The sequence below is a fragment of the Esox lucius genome, chromosome 8 (genome assembly GCF_011004845.1).
Source record: "Esox lucius isolate fEsoLuc1 chromosome 8, fEsoLuc1.pri, whole genome shotgun sequence".
Classification (NCBI taxonomy): Eukaryota; Metazoa; Chordata; class Actinopteri; order Esociformes; family Esocidae; genus Esox; species Esox lucius.
Window position 1 is genome coordinate 9,367,923 of NC_047576.1, and position 16,747 is coordinate 9,384,669.

Genomic DNA, 16,747 nt, shown 5'->3' on the forward strand with positions numbered 1-16,747 from the left:
TGGAGGATTACAGAGGGATTATATTCTGGAGAAATACCGCCTGTATTCCTAGGTTTTATCATTTTGTAGTAGTTGTACTGTCTAAGATGTATGTTTCTTATACCATTCTGTGAGCAGCATGTTCTGCCAACATGTTTGCCTGGCAACATAGAAGGGTGAGGCAGTGTTACCCCTACTTTTCTCCACAACAGTGTGTTGGTTGCGGGCCGAGACACCGGCATTAACGACACAAAAGGCTTGATGCGTGAAATGCTAAAACATCCTTCCTGTACACCAGTCTCTCTTGCTTATCAGCATTATTTTCTTAACATTATTTAACAATACTGTCTTAACATCATTCCCTAAAAACCTAACTATTTTCTCTCAATTAACCATTCTCTAAACCTGTTCATGAAACACCTCGCAGACTCCTAATAAAAGCCACTATCTACTAACTAATGAGGCAATATGGATTCGATTTACTGTATAGTGTGTTGCATTGGGGGTTAAAGAGGGGGTAGAATATATAGTTTTGATGGATGTAGCACACAGTGCCCCATGATTTCACATTATATTTCTAACTTTACAAACACTCTTTAGTATTTCCTACGATACGTTCACTGTGGCACTGAATAATGTTTCTGCAAGAATTATCCCTTTTACATTAGGGTAAATGTAAAATATAGGGTGGTTGAATTTATTACACAATCCCTTTCCAAAGCTAATGAGCATGAACAAATTAACCACAAAAACATCAAAATAGGATTTTGTTTATATTAGATATGTTCTCTACATTAACTTACTTAAGCACTAACCATTTCTTAGTGTGCTTCACCTTATACTATTATTTAACTTATGTATTATTTAAAAAGTCATTTGTTTTATTTATATTTTTCCTACATAATTTTTCCTATTGAAATGTACACAATGCTGATTATGGAGATGTATTGACTGTAAGAAAAGAAAACATAGATACCTTTTGAAAATACAAATAAAAGCAAGGTTAACAAAATATATTTCACTGTATGAAAATACTAAATTCAATTGTATAATGTAAAATAAAATTTTAAAAATAGATTTAAACATTGTAAAGTGGATGCTTAACTCATTAAATGGATTTTCACGTCCGATCTTAAAAAGTCTTCGTTCAAACACGTTTTTTTCACGTTTGCTTCTTCGTACTATAATTTTTTTCCCCCACCTTCGTTTGAGTCATCTTTTCTTAAAACCAAATTTTGAGCCTCTATTGGCGTGGAGGCAGGGCTTTATCTGGGCATTTAATTATCGATATTAGCTTTTCCAGATTGCATTGGCGCTGCTTTGCCAATGCAATCTGTGGAGAGAAGTTTAAGAATTGTATAAGCTAGGCTAAGTGTGTACATTTAAACCAAGCGTGCCGCACAAGCCCTGAAAAGTGAAGCCAAAACGTCTCGATCGCCCCCTGGTGAGTGGTCCCAGTATAGGTCATAAACCCCGCCCTCCCCATGTTATTCAATGGGACGCGAGACCAACTAAACAATTAAATTACCCTTCAAATATATTTTTTCCGAAGCTGGTTTCTGTCATTTACTGTAGTTTGTATCACGCTAATGTAAATTCAAGAGTTTGTTTTTAAAATAAGTTTGTTTTTAGTTAGTTATTTAATGCTCTAAAAACGGTGGTGTGACGTCGTGATTCACAGCTGTGATTGACAGCTATCTGAGCCGAGGAACCACTGAATCTTCGGAGGACTGAGGAGATAGGAACTTTACATTTAATCTCTAAATTTCTATAATTGATATAATTTCACACGGACATAATGGGTTGTTCTGCAGTACATTGTGCTAACCGATCTGGCATTTCCAATCGATCTTTGAATTTTTTTCGGTAAGTTAAATTTATAAGCTATTTAATTAGTAAATAAATGTAATGGGCTAGCTAACGTTAGCTAAAAGACAACAAGCCTCGTTAATAGCCATGTTAATAGCTAGCAGGTGATCCTTAGCTAGAAGTTACCAATTATTTTTGTATTAGGCCTATTCTAAATTAAGGTTAAACATGAGGGAGAGAGAGGGCGGGGCACAGGGGTGGGGCCGTTGATTTCGCGGCTTTACGGCTTTACTTCCTTCTCGCTACTGCGCATAACTACTGCACAGAACTGGTCCCAAGATCGCTATCTGCGCAGACGCAAGTCCAAGATGTCAGCGCCGTATCAGGACACTGGTGGCTTCATTTTTCACCAATGGAAAAGAGCGAAAGGGCGTCGTCCATTATATTTACAGTCTATGATTTAAACAGAGTAATAAACTGTTATTACAGGTTGCATCCACGTCACTGTTGCCATGGTCACAGACACAGATATTCATGAAAGTTTAACGTGTTCTGCTTAAGGCAGCACCAGAGCCTCTGGGCAGCACTATTTACTTCATTAACATAATCTCCACCCAGGTTAAGGGTGACCAGGGTGACAGGAGTAGATAAAAACATGGGAGACTCACAGCTTGTCAGGCCTATCAGCGCACAAGGTGTGTACTGGGGTTTATTTAACTAATTAATTACTATCGATGTTCATTTAATGTACAGTTGTTCTTAATGTAAAAAATGGGCAGTTATTGTGGTGGCAAAAAAACTAAATTCAAATGCAGTAAAAGTTTATATTAAACTAATTAACTAGATTTGTAGCTACTCAATTGTAGCTATCGTGTTGTGACAGTTAGTTAGCTAGCTTGCTTCTTACCTTTGGTTGTCGCTCAGACGGTGGTTACTTTCTTTATATCAATATCAAAGCCACTTACTGACAGTTCAACACAAACTGTGCGCGTGCCCAGACACAGCCAGTTACGTTTCTTTGACAAAACTCCAAGGCTTGATACTCAGAGCGTTGGTCTGCTCTGATGCTGCTGTGATTGTAAACTGTGCGCGATGGTGAATTGCGCACGGCTTGGGGGAAATATCCTGTTCAGTTTTTCTGTGACGGCGCATCACAATTTAGCAGCAGCAGGCCTCCGCTGTTATTACAATAAGAGGGATACACTGGTGAGGGGTTTCCAGGCCTTTCCAAATTTATAGAGACTGGTCATTCCAAACATCTGCTACCTTTAGCCACTGGTAGTTTTGAACCAGTGGAATTAATCAAGGCTTGTAAACATGTAAAAAAAAAAATATTAAAAATCTTCTTGAAATCCCTGTTATGCTCCAGTTTGGGCAGCTGCAGAAAAAAAGAGGAGTTCATGATTCATATTTTATGTCTTAAGTCTATGAAACAAAATTAAGATATATTGGATTCTAGGCAAGCTTCATATTTCATACATTGTCAGCAAAGTAACTGTAAAATAACTTGGAATCAATCTTTGACCTTTTTGAATTCATTGTTGGTGTGTTTTGTTCTCAATTCAGTTAGCTCTCCACAAAATCAAATGGCTGTCTGAGATCACAGCGTCTACTGACAACATGAGTCATATTCAAAAAAAATAAAAATAAGAGAAAGGAAACAATAAAACCCTGTGCTTAGCATTTTGTCTAGACCCAGGTGTTGGTTTTGTCAGGAAGAGCTAGTCTTCTAAAATAAAATGAACACTGTAAACATCAGCTGTCTGCTGTAATCATTTATATATGTTGCAAGGACTTGACTTTTCCAGTTTCCAGTCTGGCCGTCATAACATTGTGATAAGAAAGGGTGTGTTTGTGTCCCAGTGTGTGGCTGTGTGAGAAGGTGTTTGTGTCCCAGTGTGTGGCTGTGTGAGAGGGTGTGTGTGTCCCCCAGTGTGTGGCTGTGTGAGAGGGTGTGTGTGTGTCCCAGTGTGTGGCTGTGTGAGAGGGTGTTTGTGTGTCCCAGTGTGTGGCTGTGTGAGAGGGTGTTTGTGTCCCAGTGTGTGGCTGTGTGAGAGGGTGTTTGTGTCCCAGTGTGTGGCTGTGTGAGAGGGTGTTTGTGTCCCAGTGTGTGGCTGTGTGAGAGGGTGTTTGTGTCCCAGTGTGTGGCTGTGTGAGAGGGTGTTTGTGTCCCAGCGTGAGGCTCTGTGAGAGGGTGTGTGTTTGTGTGTCAGTGTGTGGCTGTGTGAGAGGGTGTGTTTGTGTGTCCCAGTGTGTGGCTATGTGAGAGGGTGTGTGTGTGTGTCCCAGCGTGCGGCTCTGTGAGAGGGTGTGTGTGTGTGTGTGTCTGCGTGTGGCTGTGTGAGAGGGTGTGTGTGTGTGTGTGTGTGTCCCAGCGTGTGGCTGTGTGAGAGGGGGTGTGTGTGTGTCCCAGTGTGTGGCTGTGTGAGAGGGTGTGTGTGTCCCAGCATGTGGCTGTGTGAGAGGGTGTGTGTGTGTGTGTGTCCCAGCGTGTGGCTGTGTGAGAGGGTGTGTGTGTCTACTGCGAAGGCGTCTAACAGGACTGTGATGGACGAGTCTCATTAACCAGTTGATGAGGATGATGATGACCGGACACTATCATCCTCTTCCTCTCTCCGTATCTCACACACTCACTCTCTTCTCACCATCTCTCATTCTTCATGTTCAAAATCCTTCTAAATCTTACATTAGATCCAGAAGGTGGGGTCTCGTGACCTTGTACATCTCTTAATCAGCACAAGCTTTGTAGGCAGATTTCTCCCAGCAACTTGCAGTACTTTGGATTTGTGGTCATGCTGTTCCTGCTGTGTCCTTAAAGGCACTTCAGTCTACTTTACCTCCCTTCTATCATCTGTTTGTCCCTCCCTTCTGTAGCATCGCTATGTGCACATGCATTCATTTGTGTGATATGTTTGTGTTAGAAGGGTTTTGTCTACTGAGGAAATCTCTTTAAAATTAGGACAAAAATTTAAGTGTCTCTCTTTCTATCCCCCCTCTTTCTTTCTACCTTCCCCCTCTATCAATCCCCCTCTCTTTCTATCTCCCCTTCTCTAACCCCCCCCCCCCCCCCCCCCCGCTCTCTCTGACTTCCTCAGTGTCCTCTACCCTTCTGGCTGAGCTGTGCAAGGTCCTCACGTCGAGCCCACTACACTGTTCTAGTCCAGATGGCCCGTATTTTCTTGCTCCAGGATGAGGAGGCACTACCGCATGCAGTGTAATTCATTATGTTATGAAAGGGACCACTGATCCAGGATCAGCGCGGCTACTGTGATTCGCCTGATGAGCTCAGATCTTCATGTGAACCAGTTGGTGCCCTCAGCTGACCTCTGGCCGTGTGGTTTCTTATTTTCCCTAAAACCACTGGCGTAGACATAAACGGCTCCTAATAAAACGCTCCGGTGATGTTTAAGCCGCTGTGGTTAATGGCCTGTGCTGGTTAATCAATTCGGGACCATGTCCCTTCATTCCGTCGGTCCTCTTCCCGCCTCAAAGTCCCTCCATCCTGCTTCCTCTCTAATAGACAATAAAGTGCCATTCTTCTGACTCACCTTCCTCTTTTACTTCCTTCGACCTCTGCTTGGTTTTTTCTCTTACAGATTCTCTACCTGCTTCTCTCCCTCCCTCCCTATCTCTTTCTTCTTTTCATTCTACTTTTATCCATTTCTCCATCTATCTACACTGAACAAAATTATAAACGCAACACTTTTGTTTTTGCCCCCCATATATCATGAGCTGAACGCAAAGATCTAAGACACAAAAGGCCTATTTCCCTCAAATATTGTTCTCAAATCTGTCTACATCTGTGTTAGTGAGCACTTCTCCTTTGCCGAGATAATCCATCCACTTCACAGGTGTGGCATTTCAAGATACTGATCAGACAGCATGATTATTTCACAGGTGTGCCTTAGGCTGGCCACAATAAAAGGCCACTCTAAAATGTGCAGTTCCATCACACAACACAATGCCACAGATGTCGCAAGTTTTGAGGGAGCGTGCAACTGGCATGCTGACTGCAGGAATGTCCACCAGAGCTGTTGCCTGTGAATTGAATGTTCATTTCGCTACCATAAGCCGTCTCCAAAGGCGTTTCAGAGAATTTGGCAGTACATCCAACCGCCTTCACAACCGCAGACCACGTGTAACCACATCAGCCCAGGATCTCCACATCCAGCATCTTCACCTCCAAGATAGTCTGAGACCAGACAGTTGCTGCAACTATCAGTTTGCATAACCAAAGGATTTCTGCACAAACTGTCAGAAACCGTCTCAGGGAAGCTCATCTGCATGCTCATCGTCCTCATCGGGGTCTCTGCCTGGCTGCAGTTCGTCGTCGTACCCGACTTGAGTGGGCAAATGGTCACATTCGATGGCGTCTGGCACTTTGGAGAGGTGTTCTCTTCACGGATGAATCCCAGTTTTCACTGTACAGGGCAGATGGCAGACCGCGTGTATGGCATTGTGTGGGTGAGCTGTTTGCTGATGTTAACTTTGTGGATCGAGTGGCCCATGGTGACGGTGGGGTTATGGTATGGGCAGGCGTGTTATGGACAACGACCACTGGTGCATTTTATTGATGGCATTTTTAATGCACAGCGATATCGTGACGAGATCCTGAGGCCCATTGTTGTGCCATTCATCCAGGACCATATCAGTGAAACTGCACATTTTAGAGTGGCCTTTTATTGTGGCCAGCCTAAGGCACACCTGTGCAATAATCATGCTGTCTAATCAGCATCTTGTTATGCCACACCTGTGAGATGGATGGATTATCTCAGCAAAGAAGTGCTCACTAACACAGATTTGTGAACAATATTTGAGAGAATTAAGCCTTTTGAGTACATAGAGAGTCTTAGATCTTTGAGTTCAGCTCATGATAAATGGGGGCAAAAACAAAAGTGTCGTATTTATAATTTTGTTCAGTGAATATACACTGTTGCCCTGTCGTAAGACACTTTTAAAAGCGTCCTTTTCTCTCATTCTGTTTACACCAATCCATCCACATAGTAAGGTCTCGTTCGCCCTCTTTCCCCACCCTCATCCATGTTAATGGACTGATTCTCTTGCTCTTCTTTTAGCAGTGGGAATTTATGGGCCTCATAGGGCTTTTAATTACTGTTCTCAGTGTGACAGATACAAAATGCACCTCCCTTGTCTCTTGCTTTCTCTTTCCCTCCTCTTTATATGCCACCTTTACTCTCCCTTTCTTTCTCTCCCATCTTTATGAAAGGAATTAAGAATAAAATAATTGAGCGCGGTCTCTGAAAAGGTCACGTCTCATGTTTTTTCCTTTCTGTCTTTGTGTGTGTCTCTCACTTCATGTCAGCTTTGTGACACCTGCAGTTTTTTAATCGGATCAAAAGTGAAACATTGCTGTGCAGAAATGAAAAGATGGTAGTGGTAGTGTTTGTCTGTGCATAATTTCATAGGCATCTGACGGCCGTACGCAAGATGAGATGGGTTTTTGGTGGGCCTTAAAACACCCAATCATCCTTTAAAAATGTTTAAATGGCGTCTCATGGTTTTAGGTGAGCATGAATATTGTTGTGCATGAATGTCGGTGACCGGGGCATGAGTAACATGTGTTTATGCCAAAGAAAACACCCTGTAAAAACCTTGCTGCAGAATCTGGGCGATTGGGTTATGTGTCAATGTTGTGAGTTGGGTGGAGGATTCTGTGCTATGTAGATGGGGGTGGGGGGGTGTTGCCTGAAGAACAACATGCCATTATTGAATGTTCTCTGCATCATCTCCCATTATTGAATGTTCTCTGCACCATCTCCCATTATTAAATGTTCTCTGTACCAACTCCCATTATTAAATGTTCTCTGTACCAACTCCCATTATTATAGGTTCTCTACACCATCTCCCATTATTAAATGTTCTATGCACCATTTCTCATTATTAAATGTTCTCTGCACCAACTCCCATTATGAAATGTTCTCTGTATTATCTCCCATTATTAAACATTCTCTGCACCATCTCCCATTATTAAACATTCTCTGCACCATCTCCCATTATTAAATGTTCTCTGTACCATCTCCCATTATTTAATGTTCTCTGTACCATCTCCCATTATTATATGTTCTCTGTACCTTCTCCCTGGGCACCCACTTCACAAGTGCAGCATGAGAATATATTGCATCAGAGTAGCTGTTCTCAAGGTTTTGCAGCAGGGCTAAGTTTAATATGAAAATGTACACACACACACCGGGGGTGTAAATGCCCAGGGAAGTTTGGAACACTTTTTGATGGTCAGCTGCCTTAAAGTGTTATCAAATATAATTGCTTTATGAAAGATGGGCAGATTCATTGGTACACACACAGACATTGTTTACTGTTCACAGGTCTTCAGGTCAGGTGGTAGTCTGTTGTACTTTGTGATTGGTTGGAATGGAGTTTGACATATCCTTGCTCTACATTGATGTTGAAAAGCTGTTTGGAATCTTAATTTACTAACTGACTTTGTGAACCGATTCATAAACAATGTTAGAAGTTGAATAAACCCTATTAAACAATGGTGGACTTGTAAAGTTTTAGCTTGTAAACATGATACACAACTAATCATCTACAATATTGAAACAAAATATATAAGTAATACATTTGAATATTTAATAATCAATTAAATCTGAAGAAAAAAATAAATTCCCTTTCAAACCAAAAAATTAATGTTCAATTAATTTGTAGTAAATCTTGACAAATAAAAAAATATCCAATCCAATAATTTGTCATAACCACCCACAGACACATTCTAGAACCCTCTAACCTTGTGAGGACACAAACTTTCCCATTAAAAATGTTGTCTTCCGTAAACTTAAATGTATCTTTAATCCCCCCAACTAGGCTGGCAAATGCTTTTACTTTCTTGGCCAACATAAGTTATTACACACACAGCTGCCTTTACAGAGGAGGTCCAATAAACCCACAGGAGAAGACAGGCAGCAGGTTGGCTGGTTATTGTCTTGACTCATGTTCTGGCGCTACAGATGAAGAGCTAACATGATTGTTTGACTCAGTAATATGGAAGGGCTGATGTGAGAGAGAGGCCACAGAGCTGTGGTCAGTCTGACCTGGCCTCTAACTGAGCAAGAGGATTACAGGATTACAGCCAGTCAAGTAGCCATCGATCCTGGCAGCAGATCTATCATCTCTACAGCGGGAGTTAGACCCAGCCCTGAGGTACACCAGTGAGGATTCATTTACTCACCAGAAAATATTATTCATGCATACAAATGTGTGTCCTGAAATGGAGAATTTCTACTGATCAACAGAATTTGCAGCGTATTCTGTAGTGAAATGGAAAAACGTCACCCTTCCTGTCTTGCTTTGACATCACTAAGACCGGCAATTATTTCTCCTCAAATGAGTAATGGTGGACAGGGCCAAGTGAAATCCCTCTGTCATTTTCTGGCTTCTAACTTTCTAATCTGTTCACTGCATTTCTGTTCAAGTTAGAAATGAAGCACTGAATAATGTAGGGAATGATCATACCATGTAAATAGCTAACGTCCACAAGGTGAGCACAGATTTGGAATATCCTCTTAAACAGACATTGCATTCATTTTTTAAATTGGCAGAAATTACAAGAACACTATCATGAAAGTAAAATGTCAACACCATTGAATTGGAGAAAAATAACCTTAGAAAAAAGAACTGCAAAGCATTTTCTATTGAAATAAGCACATTTATACATTAGTGTTAAATTATTAATGGAAATTTTTCTGTATAATACATTCAAAGCTGCTTTTTGAATACTGCAATCACAGGGATGTCATTGCCTGCAACTCATTCTCTGTCTCAATAATACAGATGAATTAGTGTAACAAGCTGCCATAATTATACTGAAAGGGAAAGCTTAGACCTGAAAGCAGAGAAGAAAAGGCTCCAATGAGGTCTCTGAATCTTGGCCGGGCTCTGGTTGTTAATAACTTCTATCATGACCCAATGGAACAGCCCAGAGTATTCCACTGACTACTGGACAGGTCAAACGCAGTCATCACAGTGATGAGAAAGTACACAAGTTTCTGTGTGTGTTTGTGTGTTGGCATTTGTATGTACGCTGTGTATGATTGTGTGTGTGAAGAATCCAGTCAGGCTGGTTGCCTTGAATACCTTTTCTAGGGCTCGGGTTTGTGTGAGACGGGACATGTTTGGCCGGCTGGTTATTCCTCAACCACAACTCCCTTAGCCTGCAAAAGACAGGATTAGAACTAACCGGGTGTGTCTGTGTCCCTCAGAGCGGATCAGGCTGCGCTACGGGGATCTCCAGGGGGAGCTGCTGTGTGTGGAGCTGGACAAGGAGCGCCAGGGCCTGGGTCTGAGCCTGGCTGGCAACCGCGACCGCTCCTGCCTCAGCATCTTCGTGGTGGGCATCAGCCCTGGGGGAGCTGCCGCCAAGGATGGACGAATCCGCGTGGGGGACGAGCTGCTGGAGGTGAGGGCGGAGGTGGTCCAGTTCGCACGGGGAAATAGCTGGCTGTCACCGGTACAATGTCCATTGGGCCCCACATGTTGAGCACGGTTTTCTTGTGGTCATGTTAATGTGACGGCCTAGCGGGCGAAGTAGCTTGGGACAGTGGTACTAATTCCTGTGTCTCGCTTGTCCGACGCCTTGTCTGCGTGGAGCGTTTACTCCCCAGGGCTCAAGTATTAACTCCCCTTGTGGTCAGTCACTGAACCTGTCTAGCTTCTCTAGGGTCTGGTTATGGTCTGAGCCTAAGTAACAGACAGTTGTGCTCAAAGGTTTGTGTACCCTTGGAGAATTGGTAATAAATGTGCCATTTGTAAAGAAAACATGAGTGAGCAGGCAAAACACGTATTTTATCTCTTATGGGATTCACATTCAACTGTAGGTCATAACAGAATGGCACAATCAAAAAACAAAGAAAAAACGAACTGACCCCTGTTCAAAAGTCTGCATACCCTTAGTTCTTAATACTGTGTATTGCCCCCTTTAGCATCAATGACAGCGTGCAGTCTTTTGTAATAGTCTTTTGTAAAATGAAGCCCCGAATTCTTGCAGGCGGTATAGCTGCCCATTTGTCTTGGCAAGTCTTTGGTCCTCTTGCATGAATTGCACATTTGAGATCTCCCCAGAGTGGCTCAATAAAAATTAAGGTCAGGAGACTGATAGCCACTCCAGAACCTTCACCTTTTTCTGCTGTTCACCACTGGAGGGTCAACTTGGCCTTGTGCTTAGGGTCATTGTCGTGCTGGGAAGTCCAAGAGTGTCCCATTTGCATCTTTCGTGCAGAAGAATGCAAATGGTTTCCCAGTATTTTCTGATAACATGCTGCATTCATCTTGACATCAATTTTCCCCATGCCTTTAGAGCTCACACCCCCCCAAAACATCAGTGAGCCACCACCATGCTTCACATTGGGGATGTTAATGAAGAAATACATTGCAATTGGTGACTATTTAAACACAGACACTAATTGCAATTTAAAAAGCCACAGATGTGGGAAATTCACCTTTAATTGCCATTTTCAGCTGTGTGTGTGTCACCTTGTGTGTCTGTAACAAGGCCAAACATTCAAGGGTATGTAAACTTTTGATCAGGGCCATTTGGGTGATTTCTGTTTTCATTAAGATTTAGAATGGAGCCAAACAACTATGTGATAATAAATGGCTTCATATGATCACTATCCTTAAATAAAAAAACGTTTTCTTTGCATGATCAGTCATATTTTCAAAAATCAATACCACATATTCATGATTTCTGCCAGGGTATGCCACTCTTTCTCTTTGTCCTGTCTTCTGGTAGCCAAACGCATGTGTTCATCTGTGTACCTCATAGCCCATTTCTTCCCTCCTTTTCTTCATCCCTCTGTCCTTTTCTCCCCTACCAATCTAATTGCACTGTCCCGTTGAGTCCTGGATTGAGGAAATGAAATGGCTCCAACTCTGTTAGTGTTGATGCAGGGACCAGGGTTCTCCTCTGGGCTTTTCTCTGGGCTTCTCTTAGGCCACAGGACAGCAGCAGCACCATGCCAGGAGAATTGACATTTATTGCTGTGTGTGTCTGAGCATGCATGTTACTAAGGAATAGCTGTCACTAAGGTTACTGGGCCCAAGTGTATTTGCTCGTTCTCTTCATTGGCACGGAAAATATTTCTGTACTACATTGCTAAATTAATTGGAAATTACATTTGGAAGAAGCATCAGATATTCATAGTAAACATTTTAAATGTTGGGATACAAGCATTTGAAATGTTATATATTTAGCAATGTACAGTGTTATAACAATGTCCAGTGTTTATGCTCCACTAGTTGCCATTTTCTTATGGCAACAGGCCATAAACATATTGGCAATTTATAATGTTTTTCAAATTCATTGTAGGTCTGTAATATCTGGGCGGATTATGTATCTGATGTGATCTTACATTTAGCAGATAAGGAAGTGCAGCTCAGCTTCCACAAGAAGGTTTTGATCATTCTGTATCTTTTCAAACCTCACACACTGTCTCTTTCACACACACCTATTCTCTTAGTCTCTTCTCTCCATTCATTGGATCTTCTTTCAAGAGCCAGGTTTGCCTATGGCAGCCTCTCTTGATAGCAAAGCCATGCTCACAGAGTCTGTATATTGTCAAGGTTTTTCTCAACTTTGGTGACAGTCACCATGGTCAGGTATTCTGTCACTGTGTATTCTCTGTTTAGGGCAAGGTATCATTCCTATTTGCTCTGCTTTTTGGTTAAGTGTGTCAAATAGTTATTATTTTAGTTTTCCTATGAATTGGTTGAGTCTAATGGGGTTGCTCTCCTGGGGCTCTTTGTAGCCTGAAAACTAGCTGAATTATAGGGCTCTTCTTTACTTTCATTAATGTGTAGATGAAGGCATTGTTATGGAAGATTTCTTTATTTGACAGGACAATTTGGAATGATAAGGTTTCATGTTCATACCCATGCTGCACCAATATACAAAATGTGCCCAGAGTGCAGCGGTGTAGTCCATTTATTGTCCTATTCCTGGTCCATTGGTGTATTGTTCTAATCCTTGGCCATTTGTGTCTTGGCCTGATCCTGCCTCAATGCAATATCTGGGGTTTTTCGCTTTTTAATCTAAGGATGCTTTTATCCAAATTCTGCATGTTGAGTATAAGTTCGTTTTTTGTCCCATTTTGTGAATCTTTATATCTGTCTCTATTTGTCTACCTTTATTTTTCTCTCAAGTTGTTTCTCTCTGTCCCTCTTTCTCATCTCTCTGTTATGGATGTTCAGATTCTGAAGAGACTGCCTAATCAGCCATAAATAGATGGGATGTGATTGATTCTCAGGATTTGATTGGAGTCATTGCTTGCTTTGAGCACTGGTGTGGTGTAAAGCATCTAATGAATAATAAACAGGTCTCCATGGAGAAGTGCTGATTTCTTGCCAGATCTTAAATGTTTTTCTTAGTATCAATATTTGTGTTAAATGGACACGGAAGTCTGGATTTACTGTAATAGTTTATGTGCTCTCTGTGTTTCAGATGTATGTCACTTTGTTTGATCTCTTCTTTTTCTATGCAGCTCATTCCGTCATATTGTTCGCGCCTTCCTTTCCTCAACCCTCACTGTTTCCTCTCCATTCCTGCCACTCTGTCATGCGAGCGCCGCTCATTACAACAGTGTCACTGCCACCATGCAAGATTGATGTGGCCCGCCACAACCAGAGGCAGCCCGGACCCACTGACACACACACACACACACACACACATGTCACACACTGTCACGGGCATGGAGAGGTGAAAATAGATTTTTTCACATTCCTGCATGAATCCAAACTACAATGTGATCAGAAGTCATTATAACACGATAAATACATAAACATATAACACACCCCTTTCCAGCCTCACTCAACAGATGAACACTGGTCTTCAGTCTGTACAGGGTCTTCTCCACCATTGTAAGATGTTGGTTAGTGTCACTAACATGGCCAGGGTCCGGTTTTAGTGTCAGCCTATCTAAAGTCTCTACGGTTTGATCCATGACACCTTCTCGTTAGCCAGCAGGCTAGCTCAGAGACCTTCCAGTAACGTCCATCTCAGTGAGTGGTGCGTGTGAGTGTGTTTGTCTCTGTGTGCCTGTGCTTTAGTGTCCACATCAGTAATCATGTGCTGCTGCCACTAAACTCTGTCACAGTTGAGTGAATGCATAATTTATCATTTTAATTTCCATTAACATGACTGTGTGTGTGTGTGTGTGTGTGTGTGTGTGTGTGTTTGGTTCACATGTTAAAACCCTACATGCCTGCCTGTGTTAGTGTGTTGATGTTTCTGACAGAGCGGAATGTAAACTGCTGGTTCATGGTCATTAGACTCCAAACCAGAGATGATGGTCTAACAAATACTAGAATACATGTTCATTTACTCCGTGGCAAAATGGTTTGCTACTTTGTGTCCTAATGAATGTAGCCTTGTATTGTAGTTGTAATTGTAATGCTTTTCTTTACTCCTCCCCCAGATCAACAACCAGGTCCTCTATGGCCGGAGCCACCTGAACGCCTCAGCAATTATCAAGAGTGCCCCGTCCAAGGTCAAGATCACCCTGATCAGGTAGGACATGTCATCTGGTCCAGAAGACAGGGGCTTCAACAGCTGTCTAAAGAGGCGACCCTTTTCAAAACGTTTTAGCTTAAAGGTTAATTTGCTAAATGCCTGCATTACTATTTCCAAAACATCATAGGGATTTTAAAGGTAATCCATCAGAATGGTTAGTTTTGGTAACCTCCAGTGCTCTCTGTCCTGCTGATGGACAAACAGGGTTTTTCACCTTGTCGCCTCCTTATCACACCACAACCCCAACCGGGAAATAGAAGGAGAGCTTCTTTTCCTGCCTATTTTCCTTGGTAAGCTTGCAGATGCGAGGCCTTCTATAAGGTTCTTTGTGTGCACCACTTGGGTGTGACAAACAAGACAGTCCATGTCCAACATCCACCTCACCCACTCCGGATGCTGCCAGTTTGCACAGCTCTATTGAAATAGCATGACAAATGATTTGAACTCCTGGCCTCAATTACCCTGCTTCACTGCGATGCAGTGACTTTATCACTGCGCCCTCCGGGAGCTCCCAGAAAGCAGTGGCGGCAGAGTTAAATAATAAAGCTCAGCGTTACATGTTATAATCCCCTAGCCATGTGCTATTTACTATAGATAATAGGATGGATTTGAGACAGAGAAAAAAGACACCAAAACAATCTGAGGAGAAACTATTGAAGTCATCATTAACCCGAGTTGGACAGAGTGTCACTATGAGTGATATGGTGTGAGACTCTGTTCAGAGTGATACTTTGTGAAACTCAGTTCATAGTGAGACTGTGTGATTCTTGGTCCATTGTGATGCTCGATTTGTAGTGATACTGTGTGATACATGGCTCATAGTGATACTCGGTTGATTGTGATACTGTGTGATACTTGGTTCATAGTGATATTCTGTGATACTTGGTTCATAGTGAAACTGTGTGATACTCAGTTCATATTGATACTGGGTGATACTTGGATTGTTGTGATACTGTGTGTAGTACTTGTTTCATAGTGATACTTGGTGATGCTTGGTTCGTAGTGATACTGTGTGTAGTACTTGGTTCATATTGATACTGGGTGATGCTTGGTTCGTAGTGATACTGTGTGTAGTACTTGTTTCATAGTGATACTGGGTGATGCTTGGATCGTTGTGATACTGTGTGTAGTACTTGTTTCATAGTGATACTGGGTGATGCTTGGATCGTTGTGATACTGTGTGTAGTACTTGTTTCATAGTGATACTGGGTGATGCTTGGTTCGTAGTGATACTGTGTGTAGTACTTGTAGTACTTGTTTCATAGTGATACTGGGTGATGCTTGGTTCGTAGTGATACTGTGTGTAGTACTTGGTTCATATTGATACTGGGTGATGCTTGGTTCGTAGTGATAATGTGTGATACTCGGTTTATAGTGATACTGTGTACATTTTTTCTTGCCATCACTAAATATCGCCACTGATAGATCTCCAGTAAACGACAGCACTTACATTGCTAGTAATAAACTAGTAATAAAGGCAATAGTTTCAAACCATGTGATATACAGAAAATTCCCTCAGCGTTTTTACCACAGGCATCTTCTACCACGGATGACTGAGTTCATTACGAGACTGACTGCGTTGATGAGATTGCTTGTGACGTTCAGAAGTCACTAACTTCTGCACGTTCTCCAACACAGTAGTACTTGTTGGGTTTAAGACAGAACAATGCCCACAGAATGCATCTGCTTTCAGTTATTTATTCTCTGATTATTTACAACCTGACATTTGAATTTGCCTCTGGTACTCATTTAAACCTGATCAAACAAATGTCTCATTCAGCAATGTAGCGTCTCTTCATTTTTCTGTCATCTTAGCTTGTGTAAGCCGGCCCGCCACTGTTGTGACGGAGGGTTTTTGAGCCGGCAGATCACACTGTAAACATGGCTTCTTCTCAGCAGTGACAATCGGTCATGACAGTTCACACTGGCCAGCACTGAAATGCACTATTTTTGTGGCCAGGTGCTATTTTTGTGTCCATTGAATTAAGGGTTTATTAACTAAGAATTGATTAACTAAGGGTTTATTAACTAAGAATTGATTAACTAAGGGTTTATTAACTAAGAGTTTATTAACTAAGGGTTTATTAACTGAGGGTTTATTAACTAAGAGTTTATTAACTAAGAGTTTATTAACTAAGGGTTTATTAACTAAGAGTTTATTAACTAAGGGTTTATTAACTGAGGGTTTATTAACTGAGAATCTATTAACTAAGGGTTTATTAACTAAGGGTTTATTAACTGAGGGTTTATTAACTGAGGGTTTATTAACTGAGGGTTTAATAATTAAGGGTTTATTAACTAAGAATTTATTAACTAAGAATTTATTAACTAAGGGTTTATTAACTAGGGGTTTATTAACTAGGGGTTTATTTACTGAGGGTTTAATAATTAAGGGTTTATTAAGTAAGGGTTTATTAACTA

General features: G+C 41.6%; 1 protein-coding gene across 5 annotated transcripts in view; it reads left to right on the forward strand.

Moving 5' to 3' along the window:
• patj (PATJ crumbs cell polarity complex component) overlaps positions 1-16,747 on the forward strand; it is a 146,435-nt gene that overhangs the window by 92,324 nt on the left and 37,364 nt on the right. For all 5 annotated transcript variants that reach the window (XM_034293725.1, XM_034293729.1, XM_034293727.1 and 2 more), the window contains 2 exons: positions 10,023-10,219; positions 14,232-14,323. In XM_034293725.1, the coding sequence (XP_034149616.1) occupies positions 10,023-10,219; positions 14,232-14,323 (289 nt within the window). The remainder of the gene's footprint in view (positions 1-10,022; positions 10,220-14,231; positions 14,324-16,747) is intronic.